Source organism: Salvelinus sp. IW2-2015, linkage group LG36 (assembly GCF_002910315.2).
Source record: "Salvelinus sp. IW2-2015 linkage group LG36, ASM291031v2, whole genome shotgun sequence".
In the NCBI taxonomy this organism is placed as follows: domain Eukaryota; kingdom Metazoa; phylum Chordata; class Actinopteri; order Salmoniformes; family Salmonidae; genus Salvelinus; species Salvelinus sp. IW2-2015.
In genome coordinates, this window is record NC_036875.1 from 15084909 (window position 1) to 15112280 (window position 27372).

General features: G+C 42.6%; 2 protein-coding genes across 5 annotated transcripts in view; one reads left to right on the forward strand and one right to left on the reverse strand.

Annotated features, from left to right (window-relative positions):
* Positions 1-91: 91 nt before the first annotated feature.
* On the forward strand, positions 92-11375 carry ofd1 (OFD1 centriole and centriolar satellite protein). 2 transcript variants are annotated; one of them, XM_070437747.1, is made up of 23 exons: positions 112-171; positions 321-421; positions 505-705; positions 1282-1350; positions 1440-1467; positions 1557-1664; positions 1747-1883; positions 1979-2152; positions 2301-2407; positions 2517-2636; positions 3318-3391; positions 3494-3585; positions 4760-4949; positions 5990-6120; positions 6395-6506; positions 7034-7809; positions 8171-8325; positions 8410-8510; positions 9847-9972; positions 10208-10365; positions 10477-10665; positions 10788-10861; positions 11090-11375. In XM_070437747.1, exons 2-23 carry the CDS (start codon positions 326-328, stop codon positions 11127-11129), a joined length of 3258 nt encoding a protein of 1085 aa, XP_070293848.1. In that variant the 5' UTR covers positions 112-171; positions 321-325; the 3' UTR covers positions 11130-11375. The 2 variants fall into 2 exon arrangements, with proteins under 2 accessions (XP_070293847.1, XP_070293848.1); XM_070437746.1 differs by having other exon boundaries at positions 92-421.
* A 2461-nt stretch (positions 11376-13836) lies between these two features.
* gpm6bb (glycoprotein M6Bb) overlaps positions 13837-27372 on the reverse strand; it is a 47599-nt gene continuing 34063 nt past the window's right edge. Inside the window, exons 2-7 of one of the 3 annotated variants that reach the window (XM_023981314.3) lie at positions 20868-21054; positions 18144-18300; positions 17602-17770; positions 16982-17055; positions 16319-16384; positions 13837-14074 (exon numbers count right to left, since the gene is read on the reverse strand). In XM_023981314.3, coding sequence (XP_023837082.1) covers positions 13925-14074; positions 16319-16384; positions 16982-17055; positions 17602-17770; positions 18144-18300; positions 20868-21054 — 803 coding nt within the window. In that variant the 3' untranslated portion in view covers positions 13837-13924. Of the gene's footprint in view, positions 14075-14952; positions 15690-16318; positions 16385-16981; positions 17056-17601; positions 17771-18143; positions 18301-20867; positions 21055-27372 lie in introns of those variants that run through there. The other 2 variants (XM_023981315.3, XM_023981316.3) reach the window with 2 other exon arrangements.

Here is a 27372-nt window from a genome sequence, read left to right on the forward strand (position 1 = left end):
CATATGTAGTAATATATCTGTTAGTTGACTAATGTATTTGTTTTTATTTCTGATTTCAAAGACATAATTGTTGCATCATAACTGTGCGACCGGAACTAAAACGATAACAGGCCAGTTCGTTGAATTCAAGGCTTTGGGCACTTGGAGAGGACGCCGTTGGTTACTAAGCAGGTCATTTAAACCAGAATACGTTGAAATACGTGCCATAAACACGAGCTATATACATGTTAGTCGCGTTACAGAGAATTTGGTACTTGTCTTCAGCAAGAAAAAACAGCTAGCAAGTATTCATTGATTGATCCTCTGTTCCCCAATTGAAGTCAACATGTCTGTTGCCAAGGAGGAGGCTTTATCCCCAGATGAGCTGAGGAAGAGGCTTTACCAAACTTTTAAGAATCGAGGAGTGCTTGACACACTTAAAGTAAGTATTTACATTGGTATTTAGTATTTTACTACCAAAGACCATTGTTTCTCCCTTTGTCAAACGTTATTTCCTTGTTCCAGACGCAGCTTCGTAATCAATTGATCCATGAATTGAAGCACCCCATCTTGAGTGGAGAAACTGTTCCTAGGCCAGTCCCTATGAAGTCAGACTCTGTCCTGGTCACCGCTTCTAATAGTCTGGTGGCAGATCATCTGAGGAACTCTGGGTATGAGTACACCCTGTCTGTGTTCTACCCTGAATGTAGCATGGGCAAAGATAAGGTGAGCACTTGCACTTATGCTTTGGGGCAGTAACACAGTACTAGGGCTGGGAATTTCCAGGGACATCAACGATACGATATTATCACGGTACTTAGGTGCTGATACGATATGTATTGCAATTCTCACAATTCTTTATGTATTGTGATTCAATACTGTGATTTTATTGCGATTCGATGTTCCAAACATACTGCTAACTATATGTCTGCTGCAGAGGGACAAGAGAGCCATGAGAAAAAGGTTTTGATCAGTCATGGAAATAAAAGTGCTGAAATCAAATTGGCTCCGTATTTAAAAAGAAGAACAACCTATGATGTTTTGGTGCAGGTACAGCCAACTAGCGCAAATATGATATTGTCAAAATGATAAGATCCTGACATGTAACTATGGATTTCTTCCCTACCCCCCATCACTACACACTACCTTATGTTTTGTCCTGTACAATGCATTGTATTATGTTGAAGCTCTGAATGACCCCACTCCAGTAATGTGTGGTCAGCTTTGCTTGTGCTGAACTCTCAGCTTCTTCCTTTACGTTATACTCTTTTGTTGACTATGCTCTCATCTACACCCTGACAGATTTTCACTTCAAGGGACCTTCTTCAACTTATGAAAATCAGCCCGCAGTCACTACTTTACAAATCTCTGGTAATCACATCATCTTGGTAAAATTATACAAAATTATATAATTTGTACCTAATGATGTGAATGATGGTTATTTGTATATTTTTCAACAGGCATCAAGCACACAGAAAGAGAATAAGGGTATGTTGCGTGATGTTTACTTTCATATGCCAAGCCCCATCTTGTTAGCTCAAGCATCCTGGCATGTCCCTTATTGATGTTTCTTCCAGGTTTCCTGATGAGTCTCTTGATAGAATTAACAGACCATCATCTGCATGGAGAACAACGTGATGCTGATACTCAGACCACCACTACGCCAGCTTATAGAGAATCTCTTGGTAAGCATGAAGCACTCTCAAGTTGACCCAGTATTATAGTAACGTACATTTAATAACAAAATAATGGACCTTTTGTGTGCAGTTGACAAGATGAAAATGATCGATGATGAGTATGAAGCTCTCCGCTACAAAGGGGACAAGTGGGTGTCCTATGAATCTAAGCTTGCTGCATATCGAAAAGAAGTTGAAGCACAGGTTCAAGCAGAAATGAATGCAAAGGTATGACTCTATTTCTCAACGCCTCTTTATGCATTCTGATGTTCTAGTGTTGGAAATGTTTGTATTGAGAAACATGGTGCTTTTTGCTTCTTCAGCTGCAACATTATAAAGATGTGGAAATATCCAAAGTGAAGATGGAGGAAAAAGACAAATCTCGCAAAGAGATTTTGCAGCTGAGGCAGGACATGGAGAGGACTTATGAGATGAAGTCAGGGGCATTGATCAATAGGGAGAAGAATGCCATTGATCGTTTACAGAAACAACAAGAGGTAGTTGATTCTCAGCTCTCCAATCATCGAGTCAGTGGCCAATTCATGTTTTACTTGGGTCGTTCTATTTTCTTAAACTTTTTGCATTCGGGTGTTGTGTGKTTATGTGATGTTATGAATTACTTTKTATTTCATTTGTGTTTTTCAGATTGAGGAAAAAGATGTCTATATGCAAAGACAAGCTGTGTTGAAAGAAATAGAAACYGTGCGGAATAGAGAAGCTGAGCTGAGGTTAAGGATGGAGGCTTTTGAAAAGTAAGATGAAGTCATATTGCCATACTCATGCTGAATCTTTGTCATACTGGGCACCATGTTTCTCAGGGTTGGTTTCTCATGTTACTCACAGAATGCTTTTTCACCACAGGACTTGCAAAATACAGGAAGACAAGACCAAGACAATGGAGGAGCTGCTGAGAAGAAGAGAGCTTGCAGTGAAGACAACGGAGGACACCYATGACCAAAAGCTGAAGAATGAGCTTTCAAGGTGTTATGATGGCATTTTGCTAAATGTAGCCTACTTGGACTGTTCTGTACTTTTTAAAGATGATAGTTACTTGCTCTATCTGTTTGATTTCCCTTCACCTCCCACACAGAGGTCATCATTCCATTACATCTCTTCTCTCTGCATCCAGAAGGTGGCACTCTTGTGTAGAGAAAAAATATGTATATTCTGACATTCACTTTCATATCCACAATGCATATTTTGTTCATGTCATGGTTTTGGGATAGTTACAGTCTAAGTATAAGAAGTTTGATGTAATACATATACCACGGGTATGATGAAACATTTATTTTTACTGCTCTAATTACGTTGGTAACCAGTTTATAATAGCAATAAGGCACCTCGGGGGTTTGGTATATGGCCAATATACCACGGCTAAGGGCTGTGTCAAGGCACTCCGCGTTGCATTGTGCATAAGAACAGCCCTTAGCCGTGGTATGTTGGCCATATACCACACCTCCTCGGGCCTTAATACTGAAATATACCATGGCTGTCAGCCAATCAGGATTCAGGGCTCGAACCACCCAGTTTATTACATTACTGTCTTATACTGTATTACTAACATTTATGTTACTGTCAGTCATTATTCCATGCTGTTGATGTCAATGCTTTCCTTGTATAAATAATTTGAGTGATTATTTGATATTTCTCTCTGGCTATCAGATATCAGCTTGAGTTGAATGAAGAGTACACCAAAAGGACTGAAAATCTCACAGAGAATGAAAAAAGAAACAAAGGTCTGTATTTTTCCTGTAGGCTGTTGTTATAAACAATGTATTAACTGTTGTGCTTTGTATCATTTTATACAAATGTCTTATCACACATTCATTTTCTCTCAGTGGAGACTATTCGTATGCAGAAGGAGTCTGCTGCAATCGATGCCAAGCTAGAGGAACACAGCAGAGCTTGTGCTGAGTTGAGACGATTGCAGGTAAACTTGGCAACCAATGACACTGTAATGCAGAGACTGGCCCTGTTTTGTAGGATTGTCCTGAGACAGATTGTCATCAAATGGTATGCAGTTTTAAGCTGAGTAAGTTAATGTGTACAACTGAGACATACAGTGCCTACCACTTTGAAGATGCAATTTTTTTTTATTGTGGAACAAACAAGAAATAAGACAAAAAACATGAAAACTTGAGCGTGCATAACTATTCACCCCCCCAAAGTCAATACTTTGTAGAGCCACCTTTTGCAGCAATTACAGCTGCAAGTCTCTTGGGGTATGTCTCTATAAGCTTGGCACATCTAGCCACTGGGAATTTTGCACATTCTTCAAGGCAAAACTACTCCAGCTCCTTCAAGTTGGATGGGTTCCGCTGGTGTACCGCAATCTTTAAGTCATACCACGGATTCTCAATTGGATTGAGGTCTGGGCTTTGACTAGGCCATTCCAAGACATTTCAATGTTTCCCCTTAAACCACTCGAGTGTTGCTTTAGCAGTATGCGTAGGGTCATTGTCCTGCTGGAAGGTGAACCTCCTTCCCAGTCTCAAATCTCTGGAAGACTGAAACAGGTTTCCCTCAAGAATTTCCATGTATTTAGCGCCATCCATCATTCCTTCAATTCTGACCAGTTTCTCAGCCCCTGCTGATGAAAAACATACCCACGGCATGATTCTGCCACCACCATGCTTCACTGTGGGGATGATGTTCTCGGGGTGATGAGAGGTGTTGGGTTTGCCCCAGACATAGTGTTTTCCTTGCCAAAAAGCAAMATTTTWGTCTCATCTGACCAGAGTACCTTCCATATGTTTGGGGAGTCTCCCACATGCCTTTTGGCGAACACCACACGTGTTTGCTTGTTTTTTTCTTTTAAGCAATGGCTTTTTTYTGGCCACTCTTCCGTAAAGCCCAGCTCTGTGGAGTGTACGGCTTAAAGAAGTCATTTTTTTCCATTTTACTTCACAAATTTCGACTATTTTGTCCATTACATGAAATCCAAATAAAAAACAATTTAAATTACAGGTTGTAATGTAATAAAATAGGAAAAACTTCAAGGGGGATGAGTACTTTTGCATGGCACTGTACCATGAGATACACAGACATAACATTTTCACATACTGATTCGGCCCTTACTGTACGCATGCTACTCTGTAATTTAGATGGAGCTGGACACGTCCCAGTCTCAGTACTCTCTGCTAACGCAGCAGAATGAGCTGCTGAGAGAGAGGCTGGAGACCATGAATGACTACCCCACCCTGAGACGAGAGAGGGTGGAGCAGCAGGCCCAGCTCAGGCTGCTGAAGAAACAGCTGGAGGAAGCTCAGGAGGAGAACCAGCGCCTACGGGCAGGTGAGGAATGGTGGCCTTACCATATGAGATATGCTACTGCCTTCTTTCAGTTTTGCATTGGTGGGCTTATTCTGGGCGTGTGGGGAACCAGTGAAATTTCCCTTCACTTTTTGCTTCCATTTTAGCCTCTAGCATCTCTCTCTCTTTGACTAGTCCTTTTCTCTAAGGGGGAAACGTTTGTTTTTTCACTGTCGCTGGTTCAGAGGTTACCTTGTTTAGAGATGCTCTCCATTTTCTGGTCAAACGGAATGTGTTGAGAAACATACAAATAATGCATGAAATTCTTTTCCAACCCAGAGAGGATACAGTATGTCATTTTTGAGGCATTCAAAGGCTTTGTGGTTTGACTGTGTGGAGTCTGTATAGACTCTACTGGGAAATATTCAGTCTACTCTGCCCAGCTGGTCTTGGCACTGTGGCAGAGTCTTTTTGGATGTGCTCTAGATGACTGTCAATGCGGGACCCTCTCTGCAGTGTTTGTGGCTTTACAGACATCTCTGTGAAGTGAAAGCAGGGGGGATGTGGGGGTGGAGAGTCCAGGCGACTGCGGAGGAGGAGGGACATAGGGCTCTCTACAGAGGGCAGAGGGCCAATGCTTCATCTCTCTCTGAGGGACACAATGTTCTTCCTGTCAGAGGAGAAGGGTGGATGGGGGACCAATGGGCCGCTCTCTTCCTCCCTAACAGTAGGCTTCATTAACCACCAAGTTAGGCTAGTACCATGTGCTCGATAATGTCAACCTCCCAGCACCATCTCAGCCAAACCAATATACTGTAGCTAGCTGAGGAGATTCACTGGAACGTATCACATAATGTCAGGTGAAAATCACAAGTTAACGTTTTTGCCACAAAACCTCTCTTGACATTTATGGGGCATTGTCACAATGATTTTAAGAAAAGTACCTAACCTAAGCCCATTACAACTTATCCTTAATTGAAAAGTTRAAGATTGGTATTTGGATATACTGTACAATGAGTGCTCTAATGTGTAAGCTGTTTGCCGGGATGTTGTGACTCTCTTAGCCGATTGTCTCCCCATAGATCTGGGCAGGCCGTCGGTGGAACAGCTGGCGCTGCAGACGGAGCTGAGGAGGCTGGAGAGTGCCAGGAGGCTGTCAGAGGAGGAGTTTGACAGCCACAGACAGGTGCTGCAGGCCCAGCTCCACAATGAGGTCAGTGACACAATGCTTCTCTGATGGTGTGGGAAACAATGTGGAAAGTAGAGAGACTTCTTCTCTTTAACACACATCTGGCTTGACGTTTAGTTCTTTGTGCTTATGGTTAGGCCTTACATCTGAGTTCTGGTCCAATTGGGAGCCTGCATGTCATCTTGCACCTGTTGCAGGGTCTTCTTCTCTGTCTGTAACCCCTTGTTGGCTCTGTCCACCTGTTGGAGGTGTTCTCTCTCTGTATTAACCCCTTGTTGACTGTGCCTGTGTATACCAGGTGGAGCGCTGTGCCCAGTTGAAGGCCCAGCTCATAGATTGTGAGGAGAGGACTGAGTGGATGACCACCCATGCAGAGGACATCAAGATGCAGCTCCGACAAACACAACTAGGTACACTGAGTGTGCATGGTCCCTGTGGCGTATTATATTTTTTTAGACATGGCTAGTCACCCTGAATCATGTGTGCATATTGTAGTTCCTTTATCTAGCTCTGCTTCACATCTCTGTATTTTGCATGAAGCCTAGCTTCTGTAGCTTAGCTTGTATAGTAGTCTGCATCTCAATGGTGGCCTTTCCTGACTCTCTTCATTCCTGTTCCTTCACCTGCTCTGATCTTCAAAAGTTGAACAGGTGAAAGCAAGTCCTACAGTAGGCTTTCGATACACTACTTTCGCTTAATCTCTGTTCTCAGATCAGTGCAGATGAAGGAATGGAGGCAAGGAGAGGAATCCACTTCATGATATTGACATGCACCCTTAGACTTCTCTGAGATCAGTCTACAAATCACTTTCTCCATCTTATCTCCTTATAGTGGTTGGTATTTTGTCTTTGCCCTCATCTTCTCCTCTTTCAATCCCCATTTCTTTCCCCTCTTCGATCTCTTGGTTCTGTGTGTTCTGTGTGATTGCGGTGGGCAGCTCTAGAGAACGAGGTCCTGCGTAACCCTAAGCCCTCCCTAGTGGACCGCTCAGTGCTGGAGCTCAGTCCTGATAAACTAGTGCCCCCTGATATCTATGTGGACAGAGGTGTCCTGAGAGCCTGGGTGGCGGGTTATGATGACGTGTGTGAAGCAGGTGTGATGCCCTCTCGAGGGCGCAGGCCTCGTTGGGGGCGGAACAGCTCCCCAGACTCTGACACTGAGCTGGTGGCCGGGGCCAAGGCCAGGATCAGAGAGCTGGAGAAGGAGGCGGAGACACTGGAGGAAGCTTACAGGAACTACCAGCAGAGGGCGGTGCACGCCACTGTGTCTCACATGCTGCCCCCGCGATGCCTCTCACCCCAACGAGCACCGGTATCACCCCGCTCTCACTCAACTCAGAGGCAACATATCTCTCACCAACGCCCTCGCTCGCCCCAAAGACAACAAGTCCCCCCCCATCCTTGCCCCCACTCACCCCAGCATCCACAGGTCTCCCACAGACCTCTCTCCCCTCCACGACAAACCCCTCCCCAGCGTACCAGAGCCCCAACCTCTCCCCAACCCAGAGTGACCTTCGCTGAAGACCAGTCGCAGGATCAGTACCCTGGTCCAGGGAGCGGAAGGGACTTCCAGTCTCTGGACTTCAGTGAGGCCCGGTTTTCAGGAGACAGACGCCCCCAGGAAGGCAGCTCCTCTCCCCCCAGACGCCTGTCTTCCACACCCCTCTCCCTCTCCAGGAGGCAGCTTCACACAGAGCCTGTGGAAGGTAGGAGCGTGCAATCTGTTTTAGTGGGTTGTTTCACTTCAAATGGATTTAATGTCCCAAGCGCTTTACTGCTAAGACTGTAAATGTGTTTTGGAAATAATTTACTGTCATTGCTCGAAACAATGCTTGTCTTGGTGTATAGTTAGTATTTTATATCCCATTCATAACTTGTGAGTCATTGAGTCAGTCCATACCATTGTGTTCTGAGTTTTAGTCGACATCTTGTCATCTCCATATTTCCCCCCTTTGAGCCCTTCCACTTCAAGCATTTTGAAACCCCATGTGACAGTGCTGAAGCTGTATCTTCTGTCGTTTGCTGTATTCTCTAGTTAACAGTTGGTACTCCTGTCATCCTCAAGGGCTGAGGAGGTATCGTCTGTGGCGTTTCCTGTGCTGTCTCCTGAGAGGCAGCTCTCCCCCCTCCCCCTACCCCACGGAGTGGTGGCATGCTCAGGGGACTTTACCTCCGATCTCTCCCCACCTCGCAGCCCTCAGCTCAGGAGCACTGCACGAGGCCAATGCAGGTAGCACCGGGGTTCACCACATGATCGGCATTATAACAATATATTACGATCAGTTCAGTTGTACAGTTGTTTGTTCGTCTGTAGTCCACCACAGGTACAGCAAATCATCTTCTCCAGTTCCGAGTCAGAGTCTTCTCCTCAGCCTGAGAAGATAACCATTGAAGATCTCACGGAGCCTTTGCCAGGTACTCTTAATCCCAGATCAGTTTCGTTATGTTGTGTTGGTGTCCGTCTTGTGTCATCTGCTGCTTCTTAAAAAACAACGGGTTCAGGGTATATTCCTGGGATACTGTGATGGGGGGGTATGTTCTGTACTGTTTTAATGTACTTGAAATTGGACCAAAATGACTCCTCCGTCTCTCTTTCTTCAACATGGCGTTTAGTTTCCATGATGATTTCCACTACTGACGACTCTAGTGTACTTCAATTCACATTATGTCGACTATGTGCTGCTACGTGCATTTTATTCTACATCGTCGCCCTTAACTAGTGGGATTTACTTCATAACCAGTCAGCCTTTCCATTCTGCCGTGAAAAATACAAAGCGCTAGAACACCAAGCAGGATTGTGATTGATGTGTCTGTTTCCAGTCGTGTTATTACATTCCACTATATAATCTCTCTTGACCGTAACCATCGAACTGCGGTATGGTTAAAATGTCACCTTAATCCGTGGTCGGCAGTTCGCCATGCTGTAGTCGGTCTATTAATAACTGCTGTGGCTTGGAGATATCTGAGATGGCAGACGCCTTCTCTATAGGACGCCAGGCAGAGATGACACAGCCCTCTGTGCTCCCAGCATGCTTTCCTTCCTAAACAAACAGCACCTGTGCGTTTCCCCACTGTACTGCTGTAATACCGGAATCATACCTTGGGAGGGGCAAGGGGGGGAGCAAACACCTGCAGCACTGCAGGAATGGTGTTGGGATATTGGTTTGTGTTGTTGACCAGTGGCATTGAAATATTCACCTATTTCGTTATCAATGATGCATCCAAGGTTTTCTGCATCTGATGTAGCCGATTGACTGATCCATATTAGATTTGGGAGTGTTTGCAAATCCAGGCATGTTTTCACCTATGACTCTCAGTGCTGAATCAGTACCAGGTAACAGAGGGTATGGGCCATACAGTATGCCATATGTCTGCCCATACCAAATGCCCCTCCTAACCCAATGTGTCGCATTAAGTCCCATACTTTTACTGGGGAATCCCATTTAGAATGACTGCTAGACATCTAGTAATACATATCAGGTTAAGGTGGCCTTAATCAGGAATGACTCTTTCCATATATTTACACAGGTAATCTATAAATCACTGTAACGACAACACCTACTGCTAAATCAGTTATGGCTGCTTTTTAATGTGTGACTGGCCTCCAGAGTGGCCTCTCACTGGCCCGGCACAATGGTAAGGATGAAGGGCAGCTGATTATGTATTCTGTGTTGGTCCTCCTGGCCTGAGCATAAAGGGCCTCATTGTGACTTTTTCTTTCTCTCTATCTCCCCCCCCCCCCACCCTCTAGAGCCCAGCCACATTCCAGAGCTGCTCCTGGACACGGCGGGCACTGATGAGGAGGCCCTTGATGGGCCCCTGTCTGTCCCCCCGTCTCGGGCCCCTTGGGACCTCACAGAGGCTCAGCTGCAGGGGGGTGAGTAAGGGAGCACATCCCCTCTCCCTAGAAGAGCACACCCAACTTTTAGACTAACTGATCTGTCACCCCACCCACAATGCACTGGCTATACTCTGCCCATGTTTTATCCAAGCTGATGTTTGATAGCTTACCACTATACTGCAATACGGTAGTCCCGTTTTTAAAACCGCTGTGCAGGGAGCACCGATTCCGCTCATTCTTTTAACCCAAGTGAACCCACTTTGATTTGTAGAAGTTCAACAAACGCTGGATGAACATGCCAGACAGGAGGAAGAAGAGGAGCTGAGGTGGGAGCGAGAGAGGAGAGAGAGAGAAGAAAAACGACAGCGGGAAAAGGAAGAAGCCCAGGAGAGGGAGCTGAGAGAACTGGAGAGATTGGAGAAAGAAAGGGTGGGGATTAACTTCTAGGCTGTTGCATTGACACATTCACCTCCTTCTATAATGACCTTAACATTGATGGATTGACCTTAGCATTGATGGATTGACCTATCTGTTTCTTAGCTTTTGGAAGAAGTGCAGCAGTATGGAGAGGAGGTGGGGGGAGATGAAGAGAAGGAGGAGAGAGGAGGGCAGGAAGAACTGAAGGAGGCAGAAGAGCCTGAGGAGGAGAAAGCCCCGTCCTTAAACAAAGATCCACTCGAGAAGTACTTGAAGATGATCATGGAGCAAAGACGGAGTCCGCATGTACAGGTGCAACACACTCTCACACACTTTTCTGTCCTCTGAAGTGTGAAGACCCGGTTTTCTTGCGGAACGGAAGCGGCAGTCGAGTGTATACAGCGGAGTGTTTGAATTTGTGTTTTTTTTTTTAGAGCCCTGCTGGGAGAGAGGAGCCAGAACACAGAAGCCCCGAGGCAAAGAGTTTGTCTGATGAGAAAGATGATAGGTAAGTCTAAACATTTCACAGTGCTTGTGAGAGAGGAGAAGAGCAGGGCAGATTTTAGATATGGCAGAGAGACTGCCAGTGAGGTTTCCTGACTCACTTCACAAGAAAGGACCTCCTCTCCTCTGATATGCCAGTCTTTTGATTTTTAGACCAATTTATCAAGAACATGTGTTTTTCAATCCTATCCATAGACTACTGTTAATAGATCATTATTCTATTCCTCTTTAGCGTTGCTTTCTCACATGAAGATGCAGATGAGTTCTGGTGAGGTTGCACAGAGTGTGAGTGTGAAAGGTACAATACTACTGTACGTTTTACTTTGTTGTTTTTAGATGTTTAAGTTGTATAAATGTCARTCTTGGTTCATTAACACGAATAAACCTTTGATTTATAAATCACACAGTGCCTCAAAATGACTTATCGACACTTGCTTACAACTTTTTGTATGTGTGTGTACCTTGACATTAGGTTCTATGCCCATTTGACATGGAAAATAAATGCAGTACATAATTGAGTGGAGTTCATTTTTGTATTTCTTTATTTTCATAAAAACAGTTAACAGGCTTGTTGAGAGAGAGAGATGTCAGAGGGGATCCCAGTCAGACAGGATGTTGGATTGGTGTCCTCCTGGTGATTGATCAGTAGCCATTTTGATTTCTATAATTTTTTGGTACGTTATACACAGGAAACACTGTATAATGAGACTGCATGATCAAAGACATTCACTTCACATCAGTCATCTTCCTGCAGGCCGCTTTTGCATCTCTTCTACAATATTTCTGAGACCGCTTTATTCACAAAACAAGATGTTGTCAATCAAGAGTTACAGTGGCATAAACTTTGGCTGAACCGTATTCCATTCATGGTCAGATTGCCATTTTTAATTATATGGTGATGAGTGATGATTAATATTCATAATACTGTGATGCATTAAGTATCATCTGAAATAAATTCACAAGGAAGCCCTTGACACTCATAGAAAAAAATGGGGTACACTATTAGGTTACAAAATACTATAGAGGATTCACATACGTCAGACTTGGAAACACCTAGGACTACTATGCCATACAATGGACATACAATGGATTAATTGGTTCTCTTGTTAGAAAAAAAAAAGGAAACAGGCAAACACTGCCTACGATAGTTGTCAGTACATATGACTACACATCACCTGTATCACTGCAGAAACAGCTTTCTCCTTCATGCAATAATGAATTAACATCAATATCCCTGTGTCTTCTCTACGTAAAGAAAAAGATTACATCAGTACTTGTCAGTATTTTAACAATTGCAGGTCAAAAACAATGCTGAGATGCAAATTCAAGAGGTTTTGAAACTTTTTTTCTTTTTTAAGTGGTTATATATTCAATAAAAAAACAAGATTGAAACATCACCAAAAGATTCCTGACTTGTAACATCTTTACATTGTACACATACAAGCACAGATTTTGTTTGTAGATCCACATCCTAAGACTGAGTTAGCCTGGATGTAGAAGGGATAACATTCACACATTTTACTTGCACTGTCTAAGTTGTAAGGTCTGCCATGGTAACAAAGCACATCACATTATATCAAATGTTTCGTTACAGACAGTTTTTTTCTCAACCAAGTATAATGGAAGCATCCTGTATCTTGTAGTTATAGGGATGAACATTTAACAATCGCAAATGGGAATTTCAAGTCACATGGGAATTTGGAATGAACTGTGGGAGATCATACACTATACAATGGGAAGCATTTATTCATCCCAACAATACTTTGGATATACAAGCCCCTCTGTCCAACAGGGTAGCATACCATCCTCATGCTCTATTGTCAAATTTGACATTTATTTTTCATCTCACAAAGACATTAACCATGACATTTTAAATTGCTGCATTTAAAAAAAAAAAAAATGATACTAATTATTACCCATGGCATCACACTTTGGTGATGTATTAAGATGAAATATATTTTGGTCAGTCTAACAGTAGAATTGTTATTGGCACCATTCACTTGCCAGAGTTTTTTTTTTTTTAAGTCTAAGAGAAGAAAAAAAACCTTTGCATGTATTTTAGTGTAAGGGATTCCTCCCTTCCAAAAGCACTAAAACTAAAATCTGAAACCACCACGGTTTCGCTTACAGTCACATGGGCACGTGGTTAAGTAAAATACCTATGTATGTAGATAAAGTGTACCTACGTAGGCCCACTATTGTACACCTGAGGGAATTAGTATTTTGCATCATTATTTATGTACGTGACGAATGTAACTAGAATTAGCATACCTATTTAAACAAAATGTCAGCCCTAAAATAGGAAAACTACTATCAAGAGAAAATGTATCTAAACCTAACATAGTTTCAATGGGCAGAGGGGTAACATAAATTGTCAATGAAGCCAACAAATGCATGTTCTGTTCTACAATGGAATGTTGTTGTGCCTTCATATTTCTCTTCCTTATAATCTCTCCATTCAAAGCCAGGAGGACCAAACTTGTGTGCAATTAAAAACAACACATTGCACTACTTTAATATAACTGATTTTGTAAGGCGTTTCATGTTGTGCTATGAAGTGTTATCAAAACTGCATCTTTGATTTAAAAAAAATCTGATCCTCTTCTCGCTGACACGAACTTCCTGCTCTCCCTTATTCATAAATGGCCAACAGTCAGGCCAGAATCATAACAGAACACTCTAAAACAAGTTTCACTATTTCTTTACGTTCTTGTGTTAGAATAGTGCAATGTTTCAAGTTCACCAGCAATCACTGGTTAGAAAAAAATCAAAAATCAAAATAATAATAGCTACAAAAAAGTCCTAGACAAATGTGAAAAATAAAAACAAAAGTATAGTCACACACGAAACACAAAACAGAGGTTCTGACAGACATCTTGATCAGTTAGTTGTAGAAAGAGACATCGATGCATTAGTTTGTTAGGAGCCGTGTTAGTACTGCGCTGAATGAGGGCAGCTGGCAGGTTATGGGAGAAGAGTGTTCTCTTGGTCAGACCGCCTGAGATGGCCTGGGGGTGTGTGTGTGTGTGTGACCATAGAGGTGTGAGGGGGGACCAGAGCGTAATCCTTATGTGTAGGAATTGAGGCGTTCCTTTGAACGAGACGTGATGTCATGCAGCTCCTGCTCCTCCTTCAGTTTGATGTCTTGATAGGCATGCATGTGACTGGCRTCCTTTAGGTAGGCCCAGTTTGCTGAGAGAATCATGAGGAAGTGGATCTGGAAGAGAAGGGTGAGGGTGGATGGCCGGTGAGCATGTCAAGATGCAAAGCAGGCTACAAGAGTCAGAGCTACGTCACACACACATATAACACAACGTTAAGCTGACAACAGACAAACCTGCACAGTAACGTTATATCATTATCAACGCAACTAACATTACTATTACACCATGAACAAACCATACTACAGAAGAGACATTTTAAAGGGGAGAGGAAGGGGAGTGGGGTTTGAGGTTTTGCGTGCAAGCTTGATGAGGATGGTGGTTAGTGAAGGTTAGAGGTTAGTGGGAAATTAGATTGAGACATGAGATGGAGTCAACCTTATCTTCCTGTGTTCTGTCACTGGTACTGTTCTTAGTTAGTGTCTGTCTTTCATTTGACAATAACATAGACCAATAGGGATATTTTGTACACAAAGATTGTTTATTTTGTATAGAAAGAGAAAAATAATAACTACAGTCTTCAAAAATCTTAGGAAATAATTAAATATTTATGAAATATGGAATATAAGTAATCATAAACAGATTAAGTAATACAAAAAAACTACAAGTACGCATGCAGGCTCAGTGTTAAAAAACAACAACAGCGGCTCTTTAAACAACTGATTGGCAGTTTCTGGATGAGTCAAAGAAAAAATWATTAAACAAAACATGAAACTATCAGCTGAAGCTAGGAAGGCATCAGATTGCATAAAAAAATCACATTACTCCTCTAAAATAGGAAAACCTCCTTTATAAAATGTATGAAGTCATAAACTGAGGCTATATACCTTGAGCAAAAATATACCCCTGGTACTGCCCTAACCCATCAAAATACTAGTTATATGCGCAGTTATTTTTGAAGTACTACTGTACAACATTGTTCATCTTGTCTATGTCATCTTACAGATGAAGTGTCTATATCATGATACGATTTAGGAGCTAGTTTGTGACAGAAGCTTGTAATACTGACAATTCTCTATGTAACACTTTGTGTCTTGCACCAAGAAAATACAAAAGTACACATGATCAAACCGAAAACATGAATGGGGAAAGGGCACTATGCCAAGGCTGGCTGGTCCTCGGACAAATTGACCATTAATAAAAAACAAATAATTTTTTTCACCCCGAATGTAAGAGCGATAGTCATAGCACTGAATACTGTATTGTCCTCAGATTAAGTGTGTTTTGTCTTCCTCCTCCAAGCCTACTCTACAATAGCTTGAGTGCTATTCATTTAAGGGAGTTCTTACTGATTTAATGTCCTTATAAGACCTTAACATGACCTGGAGAAAAGCATAACCCTGCTAACTATACACCACCCCATTCTGAAGACAACTCTCCTCGGGTACCGTTGAACCTTCCGACAGGCCTGTCCCTGGATATCAAATGCTAAAGGACGCATACACTCAGCTATTTACGTTTTAGGTGAATACTAATGGGGAAGATGTTTTTGTCTATGTTCTGTTGGTTTTTAGTTCATGTAGTAAGTGGCTGCTGTCTCTACTCAGTGTAGTGTCATAGACTGTGCTGTGCTGTGTCTCTGAACACCAGTTAAAACTTAGTGCAGCAGTCTTCTCGACTCTTAAACTTCAAAACGGCAAAGTTATAAGTGGTAGCCATCATGTAGATCAGCTGGTGGAAGAGAACAGAATACAGGCGGTAAGAGAACACTCCAGGAACGTGCATGGCTGCCATATTGGCAACAACTGATCTTTCAACGTTCACATTTTTACTTGTAAAAAAAATAAGTATTAGTCAAATATTATTGTTTATCACTTTCAGATGTGAGTGAAGTAGAAACGTATGAAACTATCTTTGGAAGCAATCAGAGAACAAAATGGTCCCCATGGCCTAGACAGAGAATTTTCCTCCACTATCAAACTCATTGTTTTCAAAACACCCAAGATGGGATTGGAAATGGGGTGCCCTTAGTTCAAAGCACTCTGATTTAGTCTACAAATGTTTATATCCTTACAGAGATTCTCCTTGATACTGTATAAACATTGTCAAGGCAAGTCTCCACCCTGTTTCCTTTTTCCTATAATAAGACTGGGGCCAGGGGCATCTACGGAGATGGTTTACAGCGAATGGGATTGGAGATGTGGAAAAGCCTATGTGTAATCTGCTTTACAGAGGTTACATAAACCATATGGGAAATGAGGAGAGTAGCACTGGATTCATGATCTACAGTCAGATACAAACCGTGCAAGGATAGACTGAGTGGGAGGATGAGAGAGAGATAGCGAGAGAGGTGAGCTTACCAGAGCAATGACGGTAGCCCCGGCTCCAGCGCATGCTACAATGTACAGGTGGTAGGACAGGTAGAACTAAAAACGACAAGAAAAAACAATGATTTATGTGAATGAACATAGTACCACAGTACAGTAACTTACATTTACATTTGAGTAATTTAGCAGAAGCTCTTATCCAGAACGATTTACAGTTAGTGCATTTATCTTAAGATAGCTAGGTGAGACAACCCCATATCACAGTCATAGTAAGTACATTTGTCCTCAATAAAGTACCTGTCAGCAAGTAAAAAAAGACAAGTACGAGTGTGTTCAAGAAAGGAAGGGGTGTTTTTTTGTTTCGTTTTTTTTTTAACACATTGTGAATACGATTTGTTGAGCCTTTGTGGCCCCCAAACACTTAATATAGTTGTGAGCGCATGCATCTCAAAGTAATGACACCAAATAATAGACAGTATGTCACCTGTGAATGAATGTCTCCAAATTAGAGGAGAGAAGCCCTACCTCACTAGTATTACAGATGTGAATGAATGTCTCCAAATTAGAGGAGAGAAGCCSTACCTCACTAGTATTACAGATGTGAATGAATGTCTCCAAATTAGAGGAGAGAAGCCCTACCTCACTAGTATTACAGATGTGAATGAATGTCTCCAAATTAGAGGAGAGAAGCCTTACCTCACTAGTATTACAGATGTCTCCTAGTGTGGACCCACAAGCCTTGCCTGGTGTAGCGTTCCAGGGGATGATACCTGCAGACAGTCGTTAAAGGTTAATATTTACACTGAGCAAATTCTTCACATCATGTCTTCATAAAACGTGTTCATATAAATCAGATAGTCATGCAGTAAACGAATCAGAGTAAACTCGTTAATGTCACATATCACATTACAATTTACAGAATGGTTGCAACTTCAAATCACCATTAAAATGTCATAATTGGAGAGTTGAGTGTATTAAAGCTGCTAAACGCGACACACTGAACATTATGATGATTATTGCTGCTATAAAACTCTGCCTGAGAGGAGACAGGGAGGCAATCGAGCTGTAGAAAAGATGCCACACGTGGTTTGTTATCCTATTCGTTATTTATCCCACTACCATCTTGGCTCTCAGCCACTATGGTGAAATAAGGGTCATATTCAGTAAAGCACACCGTAACAAAACGTTTAAAAGAAAACGAAAATATACGTTTCTTATTGGACAAGTTTAGGTAGTCCCTCCTTAATTTCAGTCTGTTTTCTTTCACATGGTGCCTAATGAAGATGACCCTGACTGTGACTGAGGCATTCTCTTACCGTACTGACGGACGTCCACGCAGATAGAGTCCACGTTGGTGAAGTTGGCGACTGGTGACCTCATGGCGGCACAGGTGGACCACATGTTGTAGAAGAGGAAGACGGGCACGGCGGAGAAACCAAACACTCCCAGCCAGGCAATACCCAGGATGTAGGTCAGGAACACAAACTGAGAGGACACAGACACACACACACACAGACAGACAAAATTACACATCATCCTATTAGCATTAGGCAGAACGGAATCATAAACATAAACATTTTCGCAGCCTATTTGACGAGTAGGTCATGTGGGAGAGACTGTTTATGTGTCCAATTGTGTCCAATTGCAACAATATTTTCTCATTATGGTTTTCATCAACTTGTTTGATTGATTGCATCTACCCAGGATTAAAATATCATGTGGTTTGGTGGAAATACTTTTCGATCTTGTTGACAAAAGGGTTTGATAGCCAGTCGAGACTGCAGTGAGTTGGTTATTTGTGTTTTGTGTAAGTTCAGTTCATGGCAATCACAGTCCAGTGGTGTTGATAGTGACGTACCATCCCACTAATACAGCGCCCGCAAATGGTGGTCTTGAACTCGCTGTGCAGCTCCTTGACAGCGCTGGTGGTGTAGAAGCCCTCGGCCAGCAGGATGATCCCATAGAGGAAGAAGAAGGAGGCGATGCCATAGATGACGTACTGCATCAGTTGTATTCTGTATAGGAGCAAATCACACATAAACCATCTCAGTGTCCTGTGTGTGATCAAAGGCACAGAGCTGAATTAGTTTACATTAGTCTTGGGTTGGAAAACTGCAACCTATACCATTCATTCTGTGAAAATCTTGAAATCATTAACAACTTTGGCTGATGAACTGTAAACAGATGTCTTCGAGTGGAGGATGACTGTCTCAGTTTCCCAAAAAAAGGAGAAACAGTCCCAAACCCTTAACACAGCCTGGACAGATAACAGGGGATACATGCCTGGGGAAATAATCTGCTAAAAGACCGATCGGCCTGCTAGACATCTTTAATTAAACAGTGCACTCACAGAGACTCCCCTTTCAACCTCAACACAAAACACATGCTCTGTCCTGTCCTCTCTCTCCTCTGTTTTTCTCCTTAGACTAATGGATCCAGATAAGAAGAGCTCCATATTAGGCCTTGTCTACAGGATGAGGTTCAGACAGGGGATATTATCAGTTAAAAATAGTCGCAGTGATGAGCTCATTGAAGAAAGAACATATCTATATAAAAGTACTTGTAATTTATGGATTGGGCTTATCTATGCTTACACTAGGAGGCTCAGCTTATTTAGATAAAAGGGGTTGATGTACAAGTCAAAAGTGTGGACACACCTACTCATTCAAGAGTTTTTCTTTATTTTTAATATTTTCTACATTATAGAATAATAGGGAAGACATCAAAACTATGAAATAACACATATGKTATCATGTGGTAACCAAAAAAGTGTTAAACAAATCAAAATATATTTTAGATTCTTCAAAGTAGCCAGCCTTTGCCCTGATGACAGCTTTGCACACTCTTGGCATTCTCTCAACCAGCTTCACCTGGAATGCTTTTACAACAGTCTTGAAAGARTTCCAACATATGTTGAGCACTTGTTGGCTGCTTTTCCTTCACTCTGCGGTCCAAGTCATCCCAAACCATCTCAATTGGGTTTAGGTCGGGTGATTGTGGAGGCCAGGTCATCTGATGCAGCAATCCATCACTCTCCTTCTTGGCCAAATAGCCCTTACACAGCCTGGAGGTGTGTTGGGTCATTGTTCTGTTGAAAAACAAATKATAGTCCCACTAAGCGCACACCAGATGGGATGGCGTATCCCTGCAGAATGCTTTGGTAGCCATGCTGGTTAAGTGTGCCTTAAATTCAAAATAAATCACTGACAGTGTCACCAGCAAAGCACCCCCACACCATCACACATCCTCCTCCATAATTCACGGTGGGAACCACACATGCTGAGATCATCCATTCACCTACTCTGCGTGTCACAAAGACATGGCGGTTGGAACCAAAAATCTCAAATTTGGACTCATCAGACCAAAGGACAAATTTCCACCGGTCTAATGTCCATTGCTCGTGTTTCTTGGCTCTTGTTCTTCTTATTGGTGTCCTTTAGTAGTGGTTTCTTTGCAGCAATTTGACCATCAAGGCCTGATTCACGCAGTCTCCTCTGAACAGCTGATGTTGACTTGAACTCTGTGAAGAATTTAACTTATCCTCTGCAGCAGAGGTAACTCTGAGTCTTCCTTTCCTGTGGCGGTCCTCATGAGAGCCAGTTTCATCATAGAGCTTGATGGTTTTCGCAACTGCACTTAAAGAAACTTTCAAAGTTCTTGAAATTTTCCGGATTGACTGACCTTCATGTCTTAAAGAAATAATGGACTGTCGTTTCACTTTGCTTATTTGAGCTGTCCTTGCCATAATAAGGACTTGGTCTTTTACCAAATAGGGCTATCTTCTGTATACCCTCCCTACCTCGTCACAACACAACTGATTGACTCAAATGCATTAAGAAGGAAAGAAATTCCACAAATTAGCTTTTAACAAGGCACACCTGTTAATTGAAAAGCGTTCCAGGTGACTACGTCATGAAGATGGTTGAGAGAATGCCAAGAGTGTGCAAAGCTGTCATCAAGGCAGCAGGGTAGCCTAGTGGTTAGAGCGTTGGACTAGTAACCTAAAGGTGGCAAGATTGAATCCCCAAGCTGACAAGGTAAAAAACAGTCGTTCTGCTCCTGGACAAGGCAATTAACCCATTGTTCCTAGGCCGTCATTGAAAATAAGAATTTGTTCTTAACTGACTTGCCTAGTAAAATAAAAAAAGGCGGAGGGTGGATACTTTGAAGAATCTTGAATATAACACATTTTTGGTTACTACATGATTCCATATGTGTTATTTCATAGTTTTGATGTCTTCACTATTATTCTACAATGTAGAAAATAGTAAAAAATTAAGAAAAACCCTTCAATGAGTAGGTGTGTCAAAACTTTGGACTGGTACTGTAAGTGGAAAAAAATGTGTTTTGAGATATCGCTGTAGACATATAGTCACTGTGCTACTGCAGATAGCATCAGGATGTATAGGTTTTGGGATGAGGTGGGATCCAATAGTATCTAATTGCTGCTCTACTCTGACCATACAGTAGACTACTTATGGTTAGCCAGACCCTACTTCTAGATCGTGTTTCATGGTCAGGTTATGGTCTACAAATCCTAACCATACTCATGGGGTCAGTATAAAGAGGTGCGGTCACTCACACGTCGGTCAGCATGGCGTGGTCAGAGGTGATCTTGGAGAAGTGGTTCTCCAGGATGCTGATGGTGCCGGTGAGGGCCACATGGCCACAGCCACAGAACAGGGCCACGCCAGAGAAACACAGGATCGTAGCCACCAGTGACGCATACGGCACCCCACCTAAACACTTGATGCAGCACTCAAAGCAACCTACATGGAAACACAGATGGAGAGAAACAGAGTGTGAGATCAGTCAATTTATTGAAATCATCATTCATCACAGACTAGTTAAAGTGAAGTTATTTTCTTTCTGACATTCTCTTTAAATTCTTTGGTGAACTTTTTACTGTAGGCTGCAGTGTAACAGTGACACGTCCATATAAGGAGGTTGTGTTTCACTCTATAATACACAGACGAGCTGAAGTATTGGTGCACAATGCATTTAAATCATATACATAGCCATCTTTGCAGTAATGAGTTTAGGGAGACGTTTCAAGTTCAACTCACTGAAACATTTAAATGAGCTGTTGCATAACCAACGACAGTACAGTAGAGGTCAATTAATTATTCATTATTCATCAGAACTCAATAAGAACATGTACTGACTTCCTCAACCTCCTCCAAATGACCCATCATCACGGAATCCTCATCTACCAATACACTACAAAACAATGTACACACACTGCCAACACACACTCCTCATCAGACATAGAGTGGAGAGTGGAGTGGTATTTTGATGACGATTTATGAGTGACGGTTGATCATACATTGATTATCATGCTAGAATGAGACTGACCGTTACCGTTGCCACTCAGTAGGGTCATCTAGCTGTGTCTGCATGTGCAGCCAGCGAGAGCAGCCTGTCCTGACTATTCATCGCTAGAATTAAAGTGCACTAATGGGAGGCAGACAGGTCACTACTGGGCTGTGGAAGCCAGCCAAACCCTAATGGAAATCAATGGCAATTCATAATGGCAGAATTAAGTGACCAGATGAGTTGTACTGTAGAATCCATTTCCACTACTGCATTATGGTACACAGTGCCTTTGGAAAGTATTCAGACACCATGACTTTTCCCARATTTTGTTAAGTTACAGCCTTATTATAAAATGCAATGAATAATTTTTCCCCCTCATCAATCTACCCCATAATGACAAAGCAAAAACACGTTTTTAGATTTTTTTGCGTATTTATTACAAATAAAAAACGGAAATAGCACATTTACTCAGTACTTTGTTGAAGCACCTTTGGCAGCGATTACAGGATCAAGTCTTCTTGGGTATGACACTACAAGCTTGGCACACCTGCATTTGGCCAGTTTCTCCTATTCTTCTCTGCAGATACTCTCAAGCTCTGTCAGGTTGGATGGGGAGCATCGCAGCACAGCTATTTTCAGGTCTCTCCAGAGATGTTAGATCGGGTTCAAGTCCGGGATCTCGCTGGGCCACTCAAGAACATTCAGAGACTTGTCCCAAAGCCACTCCTGCGTTGTCTTGGCTGTGTGCTTAGGGTCGTTGTCCTGATGGAAGGTGAACCTTCGTCCCAGTCTGAGGTCCTGAGCGCTCTGGAGCAGGTTTTCATCAAGGATCTCTCTRTACTTTGCTCTGTTCATCTTTCCCTCGATCCTGACTAGTCTCCCAGGTACTGCCACTGAAAAACATCCCCGCAGGATGCACCTGAGCTCAATTTCGAGTATCATAGCAAAGGGTCTGAATACCTATATAAATAAGGTATTTATGTTTTTATTGTTAATAAATTTGCTAAAATATCTAAAAACCTGTTTGCGCTTTGTCATTATGGGGTATTGTGTGTAGATTGCTGAGTTCTCTTTTTTTATATACCCATTTTAGAATAAGGCTGTAACATAACAAGATGTGGGAAAAGTAATGGGTTCTGAATAGTTTCCGAAGGCACTGTAGCCTATTTGGTACAGACGCACCAGCAGAGCAGTGCCTCTTAGACAGACAGTATGTAAACAGACCACAATGTGTTGCCAATAAAATCCACATGTTTGTCTAGAAGGATGTTGTATTTCAAACAGCAGGCTGTAGATTTATAGCATAGCCTGATCCTGGTTGGAGAGTGAGCTGCATATGTGAAGGCCTTACTAATGTGTGTTCCATAAAACTGTATGGATAGATTCAGAGATTCACATTGATTTGTTCAAGTGTGGAAAATTGTGTTAGAGACAACTGTTTCCTCCATTGGATATGGCCTGAATGGAGGCTTACTAACTGTCAGTGGACATGGCATTCAATAAATGCCCAGCCAGGATTTCAGCAGAACATAAAAAGCCCATTGGTGCATGTTCTAGAGACTACTCCAATGCAAAAGTCTGAGATAAGAGAGACAAGGCAGAATATGCCTATCGAAATCCAAACCTCTTCCATGAGGTGGGAATCCTGAAAGTGTGTTTGTGTTTGTCCTCTTTCTCTGGCGACAAAGGAAATGAAACATTAATATATTAGAGCCAGAACAGAGCCACTCAATAGTTGTGTGTTAACAGAAAGTTCATCCTGTAGCCTTTTGTGTCACACAGAGGGATAAAAACATTTTTGTCCCAGGGTTGGTGAATAACAGTTTCCATGGCAGCGCATTAACCACAACCAAGTGAGCGTGCTCGAGGAGAGGCGGAGCACATAACTGAAAAGTGGTGCGTGCATATGTATTCGCCCCTTTTGCTATGAAGTYCCTAAATAAGATCTGGTGCAACCAATTACCTTCAGAAGTCACATAATTAGTTAAATCAAGTCCACCTGATTATGCAACACCACTAAGCAAGGGGCACCACCAAGCAAGTCAGGGACAAAGTTCAGGAGAAGTACAGATCAGGGTTGTGTTATAAAATAATATCTGAAAGTTTCAACATCCCACATAGCAACATTAAATCCATTATTCAAAAATTGAAAGAACCACAACAAACCTGCCAAGAGAGGGCCACCTACCAAAACTCATGGACCAGGCAAGGAGGGCATTAATCAGAGAGGCAACAAAGAGACCAACGATAACCCTGCAAAGCTCCACAGCTGAGATTGGAGTATCTGTCCATAGGACCACTTTAAGCCGTACACTCCACAGAGCTGGGCTTTACGGAAGAGTGGCCAGAAAAAAAGCCATTGCTTAAAGATAAAAATAAGCAAACACGTTTGGTGTTCACCAAAGGGCATGTGGGAGACTCCCCAAACATAGGGAAGAAGGTACTCTGGTCAGATGAGACAAAAATTTTGCTTTTTGGCCATCAAGGAAAACGCTATGTCTGGCGCAAACCCAACATCTCTCATCACCACGAGAACACCATCCCCACAATGAAGCATGGTGGTGGCAGCATCATGCTGTGGGTATGTTTTTCATCAGCAGGGGCTGAGAAACTRGTCAGAATTGAAGGAATGATGGATGGCGCTAAATACAGGGAAATTCTTGAGGGAAACCTGTTTCAGTCTTCCAGAGATTTGAGACTGGGAAGGGGGATTCACCTTCCAGCAGGATAATGACCCTAAGCATACTGCTAAAGCAACACTCGAGTGGTTTAAGGGGAAACATTGAAATGTCTTGGAATGGCCTAGTCAAAGCCCAGACCTCAATCCAATTGAGAATCTGTGGTATGACTTAAATATTGCTGTACACCAGCGGAACCCATCCAAGCTGAAGAAGCTGGAGCAGTTTTGCTCTGAAGAATGGGAAAAAATCCCAGTGGCTAGATGTGCCAAGCTTATAGAGACATACCCCAAGAGACTTGCAGCTGTAATTACTGCAAAAGGTGGCTCTACAAAGTATTGAGTTTGGGGGTGAATAGTTATGCACTCTCAAGTTTTCAGTTTTTTTGTCTTATTTCTTGTTTAATTTCACAATAAAAAATATTTTGCATCTTCAAAGTGGTAGGCATGTTGTGTAAATCAAATGATACAAACCCCCCAAAAATCCATTTCAATTCCAGGCTGTATGGCAACAAAATAGGAAAAATGTAAACGTATGTTTCCCATGCCAATAAAGCCCCTTGAATTGAAATTTAATTGAGAGAGACAGAGAGAGAGAGAAAGAGGGAGGGGGCATCGGTGATTAAAGGCCACAAATCCAATCAATTTACCATCCATTTGATAAGAGGTCCTTCAACAATGGCCTGACCTGGCCTGCTTTCAATTCCCAGAACACATTAGTTAAACTGGAAAGCTATTGTACTGTCCTCTACTGTACTACAGTATGCTGTCATGTGACCTCTCTGTCCCCTCAACACTGACTGTGATGCTATTACACCTTGGAGTGCTGTTAAACACCACTCCTCACACACACAACGCTCCTTTTCTCTCCATGGAGAAGCTTTAGGCCTCTCTCCTAAGGTGTTGTGTTTAATTACTCTATAAATCGGAGGTGGTGTTTTCTCAGCTGGAGTAACATTTGCCATGCTGTTGGCTGGATTGTGTGTTACGTCTAACCCTAACCCTGAAACAACACTGGCACCAAGACAGGCCCACTGACATGGTTTAGCGTTTAACCACCACAATAATACCACTCTATTTACATAGAACCACTATAAAGGACTTATTCTTTGGTGCATGAGTCGGAGGAAATTGAAAAAACATAATCTATCGCCTACGCAGATCCTCAATGGGTCCTTCACAAAGAACCATAGAGAGGGCTGTCTGGCTTGACCATCATGCATCATGTTTGCATTATGTGGTATTAATCTCTTCTTATCTCTTCTCATCTCTGCAGAGACTCATTCAGTACAGAGGAGTAATAATATCCAGTACTGATTATGGATGTGAGATAGGAGGTCCCCTATGGGTAAGTCGTTTAGCACAGTGATGAACAGTAAGTACAGTCTCTCTCACACACATACATAGTGTGGTAGTCTTTCCATGTCAGTGTAGATAGTACACTATAGGACGAGAGCAGTGTTAGCCCTGTAGCTATTTTTGTCCAAATATCAGACTGTGAGAAACACTGTAGAGTCAGAACAATAACTGAAGTCTCCAGGGCCACTAGACAATATTCAGTCCCTGTTTTTGCCATCGCGATCTAGGGCTGTATTCAATCAGGGCTCTATTCAATCTGTATTACTGGAGCGTTACAGAAAGCGCGGTAAAATGTATAAGGTCATTTCCTATTGAGCTGACATTGGCAGCGTCTAGCGGAAGTTAAGCCTTCACTACCGCGGGAACATTGCCTTTAAATTTCAAGTGCGCTGTAACACAGAATTTCCGCGATACGGATTGAACGGAGCCCTTAGGCTTATTTGCTCTCCCATTCACCACTTACAAATTACAACTTTATCAAAGATGATATTGAAACAACGTTTTCACCAGAGAGCTTCTGTACAGGAGTGAGAGTAAATGGGCATACGGTTGTGAGAGGAGTGATGTACAGTGTAAGAACATGTTGGCCATCAACAGGTAGTGGCCTGGCACCAGGGACTAGATCAATAACAACACACAAACCCTTCATGCTGGCTAAACCTGACATACAAGTCAGATCAGAGGATTCTCTATAAACCTCTTACATTTACATTACATTTTAGACATTTAGCAGACGCTCTTATCCAGAGCGACTTACAGTAGAGTGCATACATTTTATAACATTTTTTTTTTTTTTTACATACTGAGACAAGGATATCCCTACCGGCCAAGAGCAGACACTCTTATCCAGAGCGACTTACAGTAGAGTGCATACATTTTTTTTATTTTTTTTTACAAGGATATCCCTACCGGCCAAACCCTCCCTAACCCAGACGACGCTGTGCGTCGCCCCACGGATCTCCCGGTTGCGGCCGGCTGCGACAGAGCCTGGGCGCGAACCCAGCCCAGCCTGGGCGCGAACCCAGAGACTCTGGTGGCGCAGCTAGCACTGCGATGCAGTGCCCTAGACCACTGCGCCACCCGGGAGACTATAAATCCAGCACTTTATGATACACCAAATATTACAGGATATTACAGGTCTTGATTTCTGTAGTAAAGTCCTCCTCAGAGAGAGAGAAGGGGATTTGTTGACTCTCTCTCTCTGGGTGACACACAAGATGGAGCCTCCTGGCATACTCCGAATAGAAAACTGTTCCAAAGGAAAATCTAATTGGCCCTCTTCTCTTTGATGACTTTCATATGCTCATAGAGCCTGATTGATATCCCGGTTAAACCACTCCCGTGACTCTCCCTCCACTCATCCCCTCCCTCCTGATTGAAAAGACACAGAGAGGGTGAGGGAGGGAGAGACAGAGACAGAAAGACTAAGCAAGAGTGAGAGAGACTGAGAGAGTGAGAAAGAGGCAGAAACAGACAGAGAGAGAGAGGGAGAGAGAGAGGGAAGGGAGAGAGAGAGAAATACAGAATGAGCAAGGGAGAGAGAGAGACAGAAAGAGGGACAGAGGCTGAGGTTAAGTAGGCAAGAGAGCGAGAGACAGAGATGGAAAGAAGTATTCTGAGAGACAGACAAATAGGGAGACCAGGAGGGACGTGAAAAGTGAGTACAGAACAACTGTGACCATCTGCAGTCACACCATGCCAAACTGTTGAGTCTCTCATTACTCTGGTCATGCTA